This window comes from Anabrus simplex, chromosome 8 (assembly GCF_040414725.1).
Source record: "Anabrus simplex isolate iqAnaSimp1 chromosome 8, ASM4041472v1, whole genome shotgun sequence".
Taxonomy (NCBI): Eukaryota; Metazoa; Arthropoda; class Insecta; order Orthoptera; family Tettigoniidae; genus Anabrus; species Anabrus simplex.
This window is the reverse complement of record NC_090272.1, coordinates 154,853,085-154,869,726: the sequence shown is the minus strand read 5'-3', so window position 1 is coordinate 154,869,726 and position 16,642 is coordinate 154,853,085. Positions and strand designations below refer to the sequence as shown.

The 16,642-nt window shown below is 35.9% G+C and overlaps 1 protein-coding gene across 1 annotated transcript in view; it reads left to right on the top strand.

The window, feature by feature from the left end:
- Window positions 1-16,642, top strand: part of Ku80 — a 222,945-nt gene that overhangs the window by 171,016 nt on the left and 35,287 nt on the right. The window contains exon 12 of the mRNA XM_067153029.2: window positions 5,807-5,982. Within this exon, the coding sequence (XP_067009130.2) occupies window positions 5,807-5,982 (176 nt within the window). The remainder of the gene's footprint in view (window positions 1-5,806; window positions 5,983-16,642) is intronic.

Genomic DNA, 16,642 nt, shown 5'->3' with positions numbered 1-16,642 from the left:
GTTTCCAATTCGAAGGAAATACTCCAGTCATGAGTGAGTTATTAATGATATGCGTGACCGCTGGAAGTATGATGTCTATGATTCTTTTTAAAAGAGACAGGTTGATTCCGTCATGGCCAGTGGACCCTGACTTTATTTCACTGAAGGCTTCCCTAACGTCACTGGGGGTCACATGAGAAAAGTAGAACTGCTCGCCATTATGTCTTGTTTTTGAGAATATTTTGTTAATTACTGCTGCTTTGGTCTGTTCATCAATCTGAGAGGATCGTGAGCTAAAGTATGAGTTTAGGTCAGCTAGTGGTACATTACAGTTGTCATTTGTCTTGTTTTTGCAAAATCCCATTTCGCGAAGAGATTTCCAAATCTGACTAGAATTTTGAGTGTTCAAAATATCATAAGAGTGACGTATTTTAGCATTTCTAATTAACTGTGTTGTTCTGTTTCGGAGTTTTTTATACTTTCCGAAATTGTCAGATGTAGGATATTTCACGTAATAATTATAGGCTGTGTCTCTTATTTTCATCTGGTCGCGTATTTCTTGGGACAGCCATGGGTTTGAAGGTCTCTTTACCCTAACAGTGCGTAGTGGTGCATGTCTGTCATATAGAGTCAGAAGTAGTTCGTTAAAATGATTTACTTTTCTGTCAATGTCATTTATGAATTGAATGTTGTGCCATGGTGTGTTAAGAGCATCTTCAAAGAATGCGTCTTCATTAAAGTGTTTAAAATCTCTATACGTAATTAATTTCGGCTTGAATTTAGGGCACTTCAAGGAATATGCAGCGTAAACCATGTCATGTCGGGAGAGACCGGGAACGGGCATTTGTCCATGAGTTAGGATTCGGTTGGTATTATTAGTAATTATTAGATCGAGGAGCGTGCGTGAGTTGGCAACATGGTGTGTAGGGTTTAGGGGTAGTATTGTCAAATTAATGGATGAAAACATCTCAGTCAATCGTTTTGTTTCAGTAGATTTGTTTGTCAAATCTGTATTAAAATCTCCCATTAAAATCAAATGCTCATACCTGGGTGTTAGATCATGTAGGGCTTCCTCTAGATTTGTGATGTTACCAGTCTTCGGTGGACGATACACCACACCAAGCAGGCACTTCGTACCGCGAACTATGAGCTCAACGAACAAGAATTCGGGGCTACTGGAGAACTCACTGGGGGATTTTAATATCACCTTATACTTCACATCATCCCGTATGTACATACCGACTCCTCCACCGAGCTTACCGCTCCTGTCATTCCTAACTAATGAATAACCATTCATACTAATAAGAGATGAAGGGAAGATTTTACTTTAAAAATCCAGGTCATAACACCACTGGAATCTAATACAGGGTGTACCAAAACTCGACGGCAAAAATTCAGGAATGGATTCCTCACATAGAGTGAAGAAAAAAAGATTATGACAACATGGGTCTGGAAACCTATACTCACAGATTTATTCAAACTTGTGACATAGATTATTGTCAGTAATAAGTTACATGTCCTGTTTGCTGCAAAACAATTTGAGACACTGGTTACAATTTTTTACCTTTGGGGACACTTTAACTCTCGTGTATGCGACTCCTGTTCCTGTTGGAGCAACTTTACCTGAGCGCATTGTGACAACCTGTCAGGCAGTACGCACTACACCAGGCATTTTTGATCGCATGCGTAACTCCATGCAACGACGAGCGGAGGCTTGTATTCAAGCTGAAGGTCGTCACTTTGAACATTTCTTCTGATACATGCTCAAAGTATTTCAGCTGCCGTTACAGACGTATGGTGTAAATTTACAAAAGTTTGAATAAATCTGTAAGTATACGTTTCCGGGCCCTTGTTGTCATAACCCTTTTTTCTTCTCTTTATGTGAGGAATCCATTCCTAAATTTGTGCCGTCGAGTTTTGGTACATCCTGTGTATTATATGAGACAGATAACCTTATGGGAGGTCAATGCCGAGTACCAGCAGAAGTAGTGCTAAAACAGCAAATTCTGCACAGGAGTAGGGAATCCGTGTTCGATAATGATTCACAGCCCGGGAAGAGAGCGAAATCATCACCTCGTCACCAGCTACCTGGATGGTGGATGACCCACAACAGTCCACTTCCCTAGTGCAAAATTTACAACTTTTCAATATATAATGCCGACTGAAATATTTGAGGGTTTTACGATGAAATTGTGAGTTTCTTGTGCTCTGAAGCCATAAAGTATGCGCTTTTCACAAAGGAAATATAACCCCAAAGAAATAAAAATATTCATCGCCATTTGACTTCTAATTGGCTATGCATAAATACCCCCATCAGAAAAGGATAGGTGAAAATTATTCATTACGATGTACGTAGTAAATACAGTTGTTCACACTTCTTTTCTTTTTAGATACTCTCACCCCTTGAGATTCAATGGCCTACATTACTAGATCACTCCAACAAACTAACGCTGGCAATGTGCGGCCAATGGATGCGAATTGAAAAGGTATTGAAAAGGTGGACCGTTTTAAGTTTTTCCTAACATCCTGCACAGAATGTGTCAAGTGTAGTGCAAACTGCATTTTGCCATTCTAAACTGGTGAAAAGAGGAAATAGGTGACTAAATCAGAAAAGCTGAAGTCTATAGTAATATTATTCCTATTTCCTAAAGATATGCCATGTCTGAGCTAATGTTATTTTTCGGAATCCCCAAAGGGATGTCACAAATGAACCTATACACCGTTTGTTCTTTTGTATATTGCTAAGAAACTTGTAAGTGACATTCTGTACCAATATTAAGCACTGCATATCATAGTATTCTAACAAGGTAACAATTTGTATGTTCCACCCAAAAACTATATCAAGCACCATGTAATACCGAATAGTACCAGGCCCTCATTTATAAACCAGCCATGACCAAAAATTACTTTTAAATGTTCTCTAATATATGCATGATGGGATTTTTTTTTTTTTTTAATTAAAAGTTGAAAACTCCAGCGTTCCCGGGTTAATCAAGTTCTACTGTATTTATAAGAATAGCAACTGTTCATGGATCTGTTACTGTATTGTATCTATAACTTGCATAATTGTACACATTTTGTATGATTGCAGTAGAATAGGCATCCAACTTCTTACCCAAAAGTGCAGGGTAGAATCATATTCACTACAAGGTTTAAATGGATCTCCTTTATCTCCTGATGAAAGTATAGATTCCTGGAAGACTATCAAGGAGGGTTTAGAAAAGGGTGCTCGTATTTTGAACAGATCATGTGTCTCGGAATTAGTTGCTGGGAACGATTGTTCAAAAAAATGATTGAAAGCACTCCAATAGGGCTTTGTCTTTACTGTTAGAAGACAATAAAGTGGATGATTTTAAGGGACAAAACAGTAGGATTATCCACCCCTCCTAACATTAATCAAAAGAGAAAGGGAGAATTTTGAGGCTATGAATGGTGGAAAGATAAGAAACACATAAAGCTTCACAAACCTAATATCACAGCACTTATGCCCGGTTTCTGGAATGGTGAGATATCTTTCCGATAGCTATTGCTTTGTTACAGCTGTCGACTCGATAAATCTTCGCAGCGTTGCACAGCGGAACAGCAGCTAACTTATCGAACTGTCAACTATTGGCTCCTTGATCAAGTTTCATAAATACACACTAGATGCCACCCCTCGTACTGCTTTGTTTTTGTGCATTAGGTGTGTTCCCTAGATCGTCAGGCCCATGCGCACAAGTAATGCATCGCATTTGAGCTTTCTGTGCAGCTCCTATTATCCCCTCTTTGCTATGCAGCAAGAAATGGGTATTCGACTAGTTCTTGCAGACGTGGGTGTCAGTTTCGTGGTGTTTAAGGACTGTCAGAAGAATTTGACATTGTTTGAGGATTTCTAATGAAATATGCACATGAGTGGCACATGTCACGCGCAATCCAGTTTACACTGAGCCTTATAAGTATACCGTATCTCTTCCCTGTTATTACAAAATATGAACATTGTTTGATCACAGTATAACGATATATATCGGGTAATTAACATAATTGTATAAGCTGTTAGTTCCTTGTAATGTAATATCGTTAATTAAAAACAATCCCACGATAAGAGTATATGCTCACTGTCAATGCAAGTAGGCCTGCAGTACGCCTACTAAGATACATGTGTAATTATCCGTTATACTCAGTTACTGGTACCAGTGCTTTTATGGACACGAATGCAGTCACAGATACAAATATGATAAGACTCAGTAGTACTGAATCTTAAAGGGTATCGTAACTAATAATCGATCAACAGGGGACAATGGAAAATTATTTGTCACAGGACGCAAATTGTCGCCTGTACCCTCTACCAAACCTACGACAGTATATTTGTTTAGCCTCAATCTGTCTTTGAATTCATTTTCACTACTGTATATTTCATTAGAACATTATGCCGATGATGATATAATCGTGGTCGTTCTAGAATGTGGAAGATGAGATAGCCATAGAAAATTTTAACAAACACAATATTAGCTGCTGCTACTGAAGTACTGCGCACGCACCCACCAAGATAAAAAATAGATATCTCCTGCTCAAGGCCCTCTAAGTTAGCAAGCGATTTGTCGAACCGATAGATGTATCTTACGTTCGTGCAACGCCAAAACACAAGTTAACCATTGGATACCGCTATAGGTTCGATATCTAACGTTCCAGAAACCGGGCATTAGAGTATAAGATTTGGCAAAGAGGGAACAGACAGAAAAACTGATTGCTCAAGTTATCCGAAACCATACCAGACGAGGTTGCAGTTCTGTGGCCACCATGCATGTTTTAAATTGCAAGTCTCTTAGGGATTTATTTAATTACACAGGCTGAAAGGATATGGGTAGTTTTTTCTGGAACATCTTGTAGGAAAATAGTAGGTACAACTAATTTACGTTGAAGTACACTTGATCACATCTTTTCATATTTATGAACTCCTAGCCTGGAGAAAGAAGAAGCTTTTGGAATTTGTTTAACCCTCAGACTTCCCTAAAATTTCAAATGCCAGGTGTGAAAATGGGAAAAAAACAGGAAACCATCTTCCAGGGCTGCCAACAGTGGGGCTTGAACCCATCATCTCCCTGCTTGGTAATTGAAGAACTGCAGCTGATTTCAACATAATTTCCATGTACTTGTAAAGGAGATCTCTCTTATGTTTCCTATATACCTTCCTGAAGTTTATTGTTCTGATATGAAATTTATGAGGCCCTGGGAAGTGGTCATTTTCTTGCCTAGTATGAAAACTCTCTTTTAACCATTGCCCTTATACTTTGAAGGATTAGAACTCTTCCTTCACCAAGCGAGTTGGCCATGCAGTTTAGGGTCGCACAGCTGTGAGCTTACATTCTGGAGATGGTGGGTTCAAACCTTACTGTTGGCAGCCCTAAAGATGGTTTTGTGTGGTTTCCCATTTTCACACCAGGCAATTGCTGGGGCTGTACCTTAATTAAGGCCACGGCCACTTCCTTCCCACTCCTAGCCCTTTCCTATCCCATTATTGCCTTAGACTTATCTGTTTCAGTGCGACGTAAAGCAAATTGAAAAATAAAACCTCTTCCTTCTACCTACACCAGTGAGGGAATAATAATCTCATTGGATTTCTTTTTCTTCCCCTTCAGACAAAGTCACTGTCATCTTCACTACTACAAATTCAAAAAATCAACAACTAAAAATGAACTGTTGTACCTTTATACCAGCCATTCAGTTCCATTAAGAAATCCATCATATCTCCGCCTGGATTAGAGACCACTCCTTTAGCTGATGACCTTGTAGTAGTTCACGTGTGTCTTTAATGTCGTATACACTCATAATGTTGTATTCTTTGGTATAGGGATGAGAATGCTAGTGAGCCTGTTGCATCCACATCAAAAGTTGAAAATGATGATGCAGATGTGGTGGACATGAATCTAGATGACCTAACCAAACCATCAATAGTAGAAGTGGGTACAGTTTCACCTGAGCAAGACTTCCACTTATTACTGGAGAAAGGTGAACCACTGAAAGAATGTAAGTACTGTAGCTTCATTTTGTGCTGTTGTACTGATGCAGACAAAAGGCAACTTAGCAAGATAGAGGATATTGTCAGTTCCCAGTATTTTGTTTGATTTATGAAGTTCATTTATACATTACATGTGTTCTGGTATGGTTGTTTTAGTTATATTTTTATTGGGATGCTTTCAGAGCTAATCTTAGTAGTATTTTTTTTTCTATGCTTTGCTTATGCATAATATTTATTTGCTATGGTATCCTACCTTCCTTTTGGATCAGTGTTAAAGGTGTCAGCCTCCAGATCCCAAGATCGGTGGGTCAAACCCGGGTCAAGTAGTTAGATTGTCGAGGGCAGAAGAAAAGTCCATTGACACTCTTTTAGTTCTACAATGTTGGTTTTACCTGACAGAATTAATTAAAACCAGTCATAGATTGCCGAACATTGTACCATTTCTCTGCAGTATGGTAAAGTAAATCAGAATGGGAAAATTCACACAGAGGCAACCTAAATGGCATCAAATCAAAATGACTACAAACAGTAACTTTGGCCATATGATGAAGATAATGTTGGTGATTATCATCACCATCATCATTGCCATCATCAAGGAAATTAACTTGGAAAGTTTAGCAAACTAGCAATTTTTATTCATTGGTCCCTATAATTATTAATAATCATGCTTTGTGGAATCTGTTTTGTGTTTCTTAAGTACAATCTTATTACCACACAGTTTGACATGAACACCTCATACAGCTTGCTTATACTAAATGAATATTGAAAACATACTTCTGAATTGGAGTGGAAGTAACCCCCTTGTACAACAGTGCAGGAATTTAAATTTCTTCAAAAACATTTTGCAAACCTAAGAGGAGATATTTATTGCTGACTAGAAATCATTGTCAACCAAATTTAACATTTCACTGCTGGCCTAGAGAGAAAAATACTGCAATAAATATTCTTGCACACCAAGCAGATATTAACAATGTTTTATAATCTACAATCAGTTGTCATCAACCTCATCCCTCAGTATACACAAGAATTTTCAGTGGTGTTGGTTTATTTATTTATATTTATTTATTTATTTTTTATTTTTATTTTAGCCAACATAGAACTATAGTATGCGCACTTTTTAGTGATAGATTTTTGTACTCATTGGAGAAGAAGGGTTCCGTTAGTACTGCCAACTGAATAGAAATGAAATCTGAATTGAATCGATAATATGATCGATCGATATGAATTTTATAAACCTTTATTATTTTAAGCAAACAACTGTGTCACACACACAATATATAATACTATATAACATTTCCCATTGCGAAACATGTTCCTAGCATGAATTCTATAGTTTGGCTTTGCTGTGTAAACAACAACAGTACGAGTACTTAAAGTGTACGCCAGATGTCGCACAGCGATGTTACGCAATTCTTAGTTTGTGTTTCAAAGGTTGCCAATACAAATCTCGAAGATAACCGAAGTCGACCACTTCAGCACTAAGGTGTAAATCTATCACTAAAAAGTGCGCAGATAGTACTTTGGTTTATGGAGGTTTTTCTTCTTTTTTATCAGCCCAATACTCTTTCATTCTTTCTGAACGTAATTTTCTTTCTGCTTCTGGAATCACTCTTCCTATTATCTGCTTGTTGATTTTTGTCTGTAGTCTAGTGTGTTCATCTTTCAATATCTTGAGTGTATTTGTTTTGTATTTTAAATCTTCTACTGTAATATGCAACTCTCTCATGTCTTATTTAAGTTCTGTGATCCATCTAATATTATTATTACTCTTCCATAATTTTTCTGTTATTTTTCTACTGATTCTATTTTCTGGTGACTGTATTAGATGGCCTAAGAATGATATTTGTTTCTTTTTCATTGTGCTAGTCACAGGTTCTAATTGTTTATAAACTGTCTCATTGGAAGCTAGTCTCCAGACTCCGTTTACTTGATAATTGTTATTTAAACAGGTTCTCACTATTTCTCCTTTCTAACTTGAGTACCTTTTGCAACTGTGTTTATGGTTTTGAATAATGTTTCACTTACATATGTAATTTGTGGCTGGGTGACTCTTTTGTTGTGTTTCAATTCGGTTGCTATTGAGTGACACATTATATTATATGTATTCTTGGTAACGTACTGTGCTGTAACCAGTTTATCTATTCTATTTTGCCATGCTGGTTTCTCATTCAGGTTTTATGTGATTATTTCACCTAAATATTTAAATTTTTATACAATTTTTATTTCTTTGTCTCCCAGCTTAATTTTGTTTGCAAGCAGAAGTTGAGTTAGAATTTATTTATTTTTTTTCAAATTAAATTTTCAAACCAATATTTTGAACTATTTCCTGTAAAGATTTTATTTGTTGTTTTGTTTCCTGAATATCATTGGCCAGAAGAGCTAGATCATCAGCAAATCCTAGACAGTTCAAATGTATGTTATCCTTCTGGGTTCCAATTTTTATATTTTTCAAGTTGTTCTTGTACCATTCCCTCATAACGTACTCTAGTGCACAGTTAAAAAGAAGAGGTGACAATCCGTCACCCTGTCTTAAACCAGTTGTTACCAAGAATGGTTCAGAAAGTTCTCCTCTGAACTACTTAATTTTAGAAATTGTATTAGTCAAGAGTATGTTTAGTCAATTTGATTAGCTTTAGGTGAAGTCCGAAATGTCCTAAAATTTTTAATAATGCTGGTCTATGGGTGGAGTCATAAGCTTTCTTGAAATCTGTAAACGTTTTTGAAAGGGACTTGTTTCATTTTCTGTAATATGCCATGACTAGCTTCAAAGTTCAGAGCAGCTTCTCCAAGGTCTGAAGTCTCCCTGGTATTCATCTAACTCTTGATCAATTCGTTCTTTAATCCGATTATATAGTAAGAGAAAATCTTATACGTGCAGTCAAGGATGGAAATACCTCTATAGTTGTCTGGATTACTTCTTTCACCTTTCTTATGAATTGGATTAATTATAGCTGTTGTCCTTTGTTGTGGGAATTTTTCTGATATCCAAATCTTCTGTAATATCATATGGAGGGATGTTTGAGTTGCACTGCCGGCATATTTCCACATCTCTGCAAAAGCCTGGTCTTCTCCACATGCTTTGTAGTTCATTTCTTTAAGCACTGTTTCAACTTCTTTTGTTGTAGGTGGGTTTATATTTTCTGGTTTACTTTTTATGAGTTATTTTTCCATCTTTATTTTTCAACAATAATGTGGGGGGATTATATTTTTGCAATTGTTTACCGAAGGCTTTGTAATAATCTCTAGAATTTGTTTTGTAATAATTTTCCTCAGTAGAGTTTAATAATTTTCTCTTAGTTCTTCTAATAGTTTGGGTGAATTCTTTTCTGACGTTCTAGAGGTTGAAAGCGTTTTCTTCTGTTTTGTGGGCTTGAAATTTCAACCAAGCTTGATGTCTTTCTTCATGCATTCCATCACAATCAGAGGTCCACCAGGCATGTCTTTTCCTTGGATTTAATGGAGCTAGATCTTCTGCATTCTGTTTAAGAATTGTGCTGATAGTGGGCATTCTGGATTAACTGATGAGGGTCGTATGTCCTTTTCTGTATTTATTATATTGCTAATTAATTTATTAATTAACCACCTATTCAATACCAAAGATGAAGACCATTAATGTTTTTTATTATTTCTTGTGTTTCACATTGTCCATATAGATGTCGGCTAATATTCCTGAAATAGGGTCAGCCATCGCTAAACCTTTTTGGTGGTATATTTTTTTGTTAAATGTGAAATAATTATTGTTTAATACGAAAGTTAATAATTTAACAAATTTTTCACTTTCAATCATGCTTAGTCCACTATGATTAGAAAGGTTGTTTTGTATGATGTTGATGGTTTCAATGATTGGGATGTTCGGATACATGTTAGTGATATCAAATGAACATAAAATATGGTTGGGTAACAGAATAAATTTATTTAAAGTTTCACATAAGTCTATTGAGTTTTTAATGGTGTTTTTATTATTGAACTTGAAATGTTTTTTTTAAGAAAATAATGTAGGAATTTTGAAGTTTTGTATTTTGGACTGCCTCTACTATTGATGATTGGCTGGATGGGAACGTCTTTTTTGTGGGTTTTGGGTAAGGCTTTGGCGATGGGTAACTTTGGATTCATATTAATTCGTTTAAGATTTTCTCGATTATTTAAAAGGAAAGTTGAATTTTTGAGAAGTGTTTTTAAATTATGTTGTATTTTTATTGTAAGATGATTGTTGACGATAGTGTAGGTTTTATCTGAAAATAAATCTTCAGTTTTTTTATGTAGTCTTGTTTGTTCATTAGTCCATTTGTATTACTTTTATCAGCTTTTGTTACTGTAACGTTATTGGTATTTATTTTAGTCTTGAATTCTTGGATTCATTTTGATAGGATGGTATTTTTGTTGGTTTTTATTTTATTTTTATTTTTAATTCTTTTGTAGGATATGTAATTTCCTTTTTATTTCGTATCGAACGTCGTTTTGTTTTTCTAAGATAATTTGTTTATTAATGTTGGATTCGACCTCCGTGATTGTAGTGATAATGTCATTGATCTTATGGGGGTTTGGCCAATTATATTTTAATCCTCTATTTAGGAGACTCATTTCATTGTCAGAGGAGGGTTTATCAACAAATTAATTGTAGTAGGGGTATTATTCAATGTAGTGGATGTGGCCTTAAAGTTTTTATTATGTTCTAATATGTTTGGTTTAGTTCCCTTCGGATGAGCTAGTTTGAGGTCCAGTGTTTTTTTGTTTCTTTTCCAGTACGTTCGCCAACTTATAATCAGTGTATCTCATGAATGATTTCCATTCGAGTCGGGGTAAATATTGTGTATTAGTTAGGTGTGTTCAATATAACTGTATAAATGATTTTTTCTTGTATAATTGTTTAATTTCATTTTTCAACCAGATGTTGTTAACTTTGTTTTGAGTGTTTGTTAATTTTTGGGTTGGAATGTTTTCCTTTTGCAGTAGTTTTAAAAATTTAGGCACTAGACTTAGTTTTAAACATTCCTGTAGGAAGATTATATCTTTTGAAATTTTGCCGATTTTTACCATAAGGTTTAGGTACTTATTGGTTTTTACAGAAGCTTGGTTGGCTTTGACATTGCAAGTGATAAATATCATTGTGGTTCCATATTGAAGATTACTATATTTATTATATTGCTCATTTATTTATTAATGAACCACCTATTCATTATTCAACCAGATGGTTTTTCAAATTTTTTATGACATTCTTTCTGAATAAGATCTCAATTAAATATTCTCATATCACTGGAATGTTTTTCCTAACATTCTAAAAACACTGTTATATTTTAAAAATTCAAAATAGACCCCTGCTACTAAACAATGTACTATGTACCCTTGACGCAACTATTAATGAACAGCCAATGGCTGATAATATTGTTGTTCACAATAATACCAAAAATTGTTATTTAATGCTTTCAAACTGCTCCTATTTTAAGTATGTAAATACGTCAAAATATTCAAATCCAGTTGTTGGTTACTTATTGCAAGTCAAAAATCTTGAACCAAAGACTACAACCAGATGAGTTTTCAATTTTTACGACATTATTTCCGATTAAGGTCTCGCTTAGCTATTCTCATGTTGCTGGAATTTATTTCCTAACATTCTGACAAATTGTGATGTGTATAGTCCATCTTCGTAGAAAGCGTCTTTCTAGACGACCGGAGGTGTGGCCTGGCCTCGTGTGCGAGGAACTATGGGAGCGTTCGCGCTGGTGGTGGGGGAAGAACTTGAACCTTTCCTCCAGCTGACACAGTCGAGTTCAGGCAGCGGACGTAGCCCTGGGAACTGACTGAAATAGTGTGGAAAGCTTAGGCGCGATACGTTCCCGTGTCGGGGTGGTCATTATGCAATGGCTCATCGGTGTACATACATCACACTAACTCAAAAGTGTAGGAATGACTTAATATGATAAACTAGTGAAAATAAAATAGTACCGTACATTGTACAAATCGAGTCTTATATTTCGATTGTCTGCCTTAAAACCTTGTCCATTAACTACACAGGCCTTTGAGCATAACATTCTAAAATTTCAGTTCTATTCCAGTACGGAAATACTTCGTAACTTTCGTCGTAAATGTTGATGACGTCAAGAAATCAGAGGGTCATGCCTAAAAGAATTCATATCGGATGATGCTTTCGACACAACGTGAAATAAATCTCAGTGTATAGTAAAAGTGGAGGTCAATATTTTGGCACTCTGTAGCCTTTAATTTATTCTTATACATTCTTATTATACATTCTTACGAATATGAAATCTGTTATATAAAATTGAAAGGTTTGAACCATATGGTAGAAAATCAATTGAACATAAGACAGTAACTTGCAACTGGTAATACTGCGAATAAAGGAAGTTCGTTTGAAACTGTACTGTACTGTACTGTATACCAAGGAAAGGCGTATCGGTACGCGCTATCAGTTCATCAATCGCCTAACGAATAGGAGGAAGTTGTTTCCACTGACAGCCTGGAGATAAAATCTACTTAACGTGATTTCTAGTGAAATACGTATAAAAGAGATTAATTAATGCAAATTTGTCGGGAAAATGCAGAAAAGAAGCATTAGTAAAAATACTTCAGCTACTTTCATAATAACATTAACAATGTCTACTTTTCTTGTCCATCGGAAGAAATATAATAATATATAATACTCTTGAATAACCTGCTATTGTTATGACGGAGAGAACAGGTCTCCTACAGCAACAGCAGCAACAAAAACAACAACGAAATGCTCTGGACCAATAGACAATATAAATCTGTCTCAAAAAAACAGAGCAAAAATATTATCGGACTTCTTACGTGTTCTATGATCACGTTTGTTTAATATTCGGAGTTCAGGGATCTTATTTACAAATTATTCGGAATAATCTTCACTCTCGTCTGAATCAGTGTCATCTGAAGCTTCACCGAGGTTGATGTCGGACTGGTCTAATTCTAATTCCTTATGCATGGTGTTGTCACGCTCCCAGTATTCCTGCTCAGTGTCTTTTACGTGGTCGCAACATTTTTTTCCGTTTGTCTTGCGAATACTGTGCAAGCAATATTTTTTTTTTTTTTTTTTTTTTTTTTTTTTTTTTTTTTTTTTTTTTTTTTGCTATTTGCTTTACGTCGCACCGACACAGATATGTCCTACGGCGACGATGGGACAGGGAAGGGCTAGGAATTGGAAGGAAGCGGCCGTGGCCTTAATTAAGGTACAGCCCCGGCATTTGCCTGGTGTGAAAATGGGAAACCACGGAAAACCATCTTCAGGGCTGCCGACAGTGGGGCTCGAACCCACGATCTCCCGATTACTGGATACTGGCCGCACTTAAGCGACTGCAGCTATCGAGCTCGGTACAAGCAATATCCGCAAAGAGCTTCCTTTTTGTCGAGTGTGTCTGCTGTCAAGTCACGAGTGATCTATAAGACAGAGAAATATTTCGTACAGAATAAGCATTTTTATTTATATTGGGAATAGGAGCGCCTCATTTATGAACAGTGAAGGCATTAGAGATACTATGGCACACATTTTATGCTAAAAAACTAATTATGCTGTATTACTATTAATTGAGATATATTCTTTTTTTTTGCTAGGGGCTTTACGTCGCACCGACACAGATAGGTCTTATGGCGACGATGGGATAGGAAAGGCCTAGGAGTTGGAAGGAAGCGGCCGTGGCCTTAATTAAGGTACAGCCCCAGCATTTGCCTGGTGTGAAAATGGGAAACCACGGAAAACCATCTTCAGGGCTGCCGATAGTAGGATTCGAACCTACTATCTCCCGGATGCAAGCCCACAGCCACGCGCCTCTACGCGCACGGTCAACTCGCCCGGTGAGATATATTCTTATCACGGACCTCTCCTTTGATATCTCCCCAAACCGACTCAGTGTGATTGAGATCTGGATGATATGTTTCATATGTTCACTCATGGTATAAACACTTTCACGTGCCTAGCCTCGCAGTGGTCTCCCAGATTTAGAAGAGGACCTAGAAGCCATGCTCGTCACTTCAGTAATTTCAACTTAGCCCGCACGTAACAACACGCGCCGCTTGAGAGACGTTTTCACTTCAAAGCTAGCCTGGCGACTGGACCTGCTGTAGGAGTGGGGGGACGATAGCTCCCACCACTGCATGCGCAACCATTTCTCGCGCAGGACGCTTTCAACCAAAACGGACTATAGTGTTTGTAAATAGTTTTATAAACACGTCAAATGAAAAAAATATTTCAACTCTTTGTAATTATCAGAATCTCAGATGTATTTCTGGTATATTCAGTGGACAATATTTTAATAATTCAATTAAGTGCTCAACACAAACTGCAATGAAACTATAGACTGTTATTTTGTTATGTAAATAACTTTATAAATAAGCACTGTACTTTGTACCTTTGACACAACTACTAACCAACAGCTAACGGCTGTCATTCAATCTTTCTTTTAGACTGCTCCTATTTTAAGTATATTAATATTAAATCTCATTAATTATACTTTAATTTTAAATCAGTTGCCTGATTTCACCTTAAGGAGGTACAATGACTGAAGATGCCTTCTATGAAAGGCGAAACATGTCTCATATTATATAATGTAAAAAAGATCAAACTCCAATTGTATAACACTGTCAAGTATTGAATAGGTGGTTAATTAATAAATTAATTAGCAATATAATATAGTAATCTTCAATACGGAAACACAATGATATTTATTACTTGCATTGTCCTTTTCTCTCCAACTCTGTTTTGTCTTTTTCTTCTTAATGAAGTAAATTTAATCTTGATTTTAATTAAGTAATGATCTGAACCAGTGACCTTCCCCTTAGAACTTTGACATTGTGAATTTCCTAGTGAAAGAATTTGTCCATACATACATGGTCTAGCTGCTATTCTCCTTTTGTCCAATCAGGATGTTTCCAAGTTTTAAGTTTGTGTGGTTTTCTTTTAAAATATGTAGAATTGGAGATTAGTCCATGGGTTCTGCAAATTTCTATGAGTCTTTGGCCATTTCTATTAGTATATTTATGAGGAGCCCACTTTCCTACTACATCTCGATACTTCTTTTCCTTACCCAGTTGAGCGTTAAAGTCCCCTTTCAGGATCCCAGAAATTATCGACTTCTTGCAGAGTTTTGGTTAGAACATTTGTTTCATTGGTAGGGGCATGAGCATTTATGATGGTGTAAAGTTTGTTTGTGGTTTGTAAAGTTAGAATTGCAATTCTCGGTGAGATGGCGTTAAAATCAATTACGGAATCTATTATTTTCAAATTTACTATAAATCCTGTACCAAATTGGGGTCAGTGTTTCATGACCCTTTGGGCTGGCTTTGCATTGTACACTCTATAACTTTGAGATTCAAATGGATCTTTAGTTAAATTTCTCATTTCTCGGAGCCCTACCACAAGAAAATTTTGCCTATCTAATTCATCTGTGAAGTTCTTGAGTTTTCCGGTTTTCAGTAAGGAGTATATTGTGCGTCGCAATGTAGTTAATATGCTTATGTTTGATTCTGTGTTTGTATGTTTGGTTATATGTATGTATTTTTGAGTGTTCATTCTTGTCTTTTAGGCGACTACCCACCGAATCCGATGTAGTCTTCTCCATCCTTAAGGGGTTGGGCGGTGGAATTCTTTTACTAAAAATCTTTTCCATATCTGACTATCAAAGGTTATCAACCTTAAGTGGAGCTAGCTCCAATTACAACTACGGTTGTTAGCTGCAGAGGATATTTATTCAGCTGCCACTAACATGTGAAAGAGATGCTGTTGGGGTACCGCCACTATCATGTGGAACCGTCATGCCCTTTATTGACTCAAGATGTTTATTTTCTGGCTGTAATTTTACGGCTTTTTTAAAAATTTATTTATTTATTTATTTATTTATTTATTTATTTATTTATTTATTTATTTATTTATTTATTTATTTATTTATTTATTTATTTATTTATTTATTTATTTATTTATTTATTTATTTATTTATTTATTTATTTATTTATTTATTTCAGAAACATAATATATAACATCAAATATATTAAAATAAAGGATATCCATAAACTAGGTAATATTGCATCACATTGGCCTACCTACACAAATAAAATGTAAATTTTGTGTTACTAGTATCTAGCCAATTTGCACGCTTCCTTGGTGGCATCAGTCAGGTTACATGGAGAACATGTAACTTAATTCAAGAAGAGAATAAACAACAACAGAGAAAATAAATGAAATGTTAGAGGGCATTCGACCAGTGCAGGATATTGTAAATAAAAAATGTGTGTGATTAAATTAATTCCATCCCCTGGTGTATGGAGTTTGGACAGCCCAAGTAGGGGACTGCCTGTAGGGGTGAAGTACAGTGGGGACTTCGAGGGCCCTGGGACCGCTACGGTAGCTGTGAAGGCCCTTCAGGAACTCTGAAAAGTGGTAACAAAAGGGGCTCTGGTTAAGACGCAGCAGGTCGTTATGCTACTTATGTTCCAAAATGGGTAAAATATAAATATGTAAATAAATTCAATGTTAATTTTAATCTTATACCAGTTGTATATTATTATTAGAAGTAATTTCACATACTGTATATGAGTTGACTATGTTTGTCAGATATTATAAGTAGAATTTTGTAAACAATATAAATTTATTAAGGATGATGTATGTGTTTAATAGAACAAATTATTAGCGTAAATTGCATAATATTG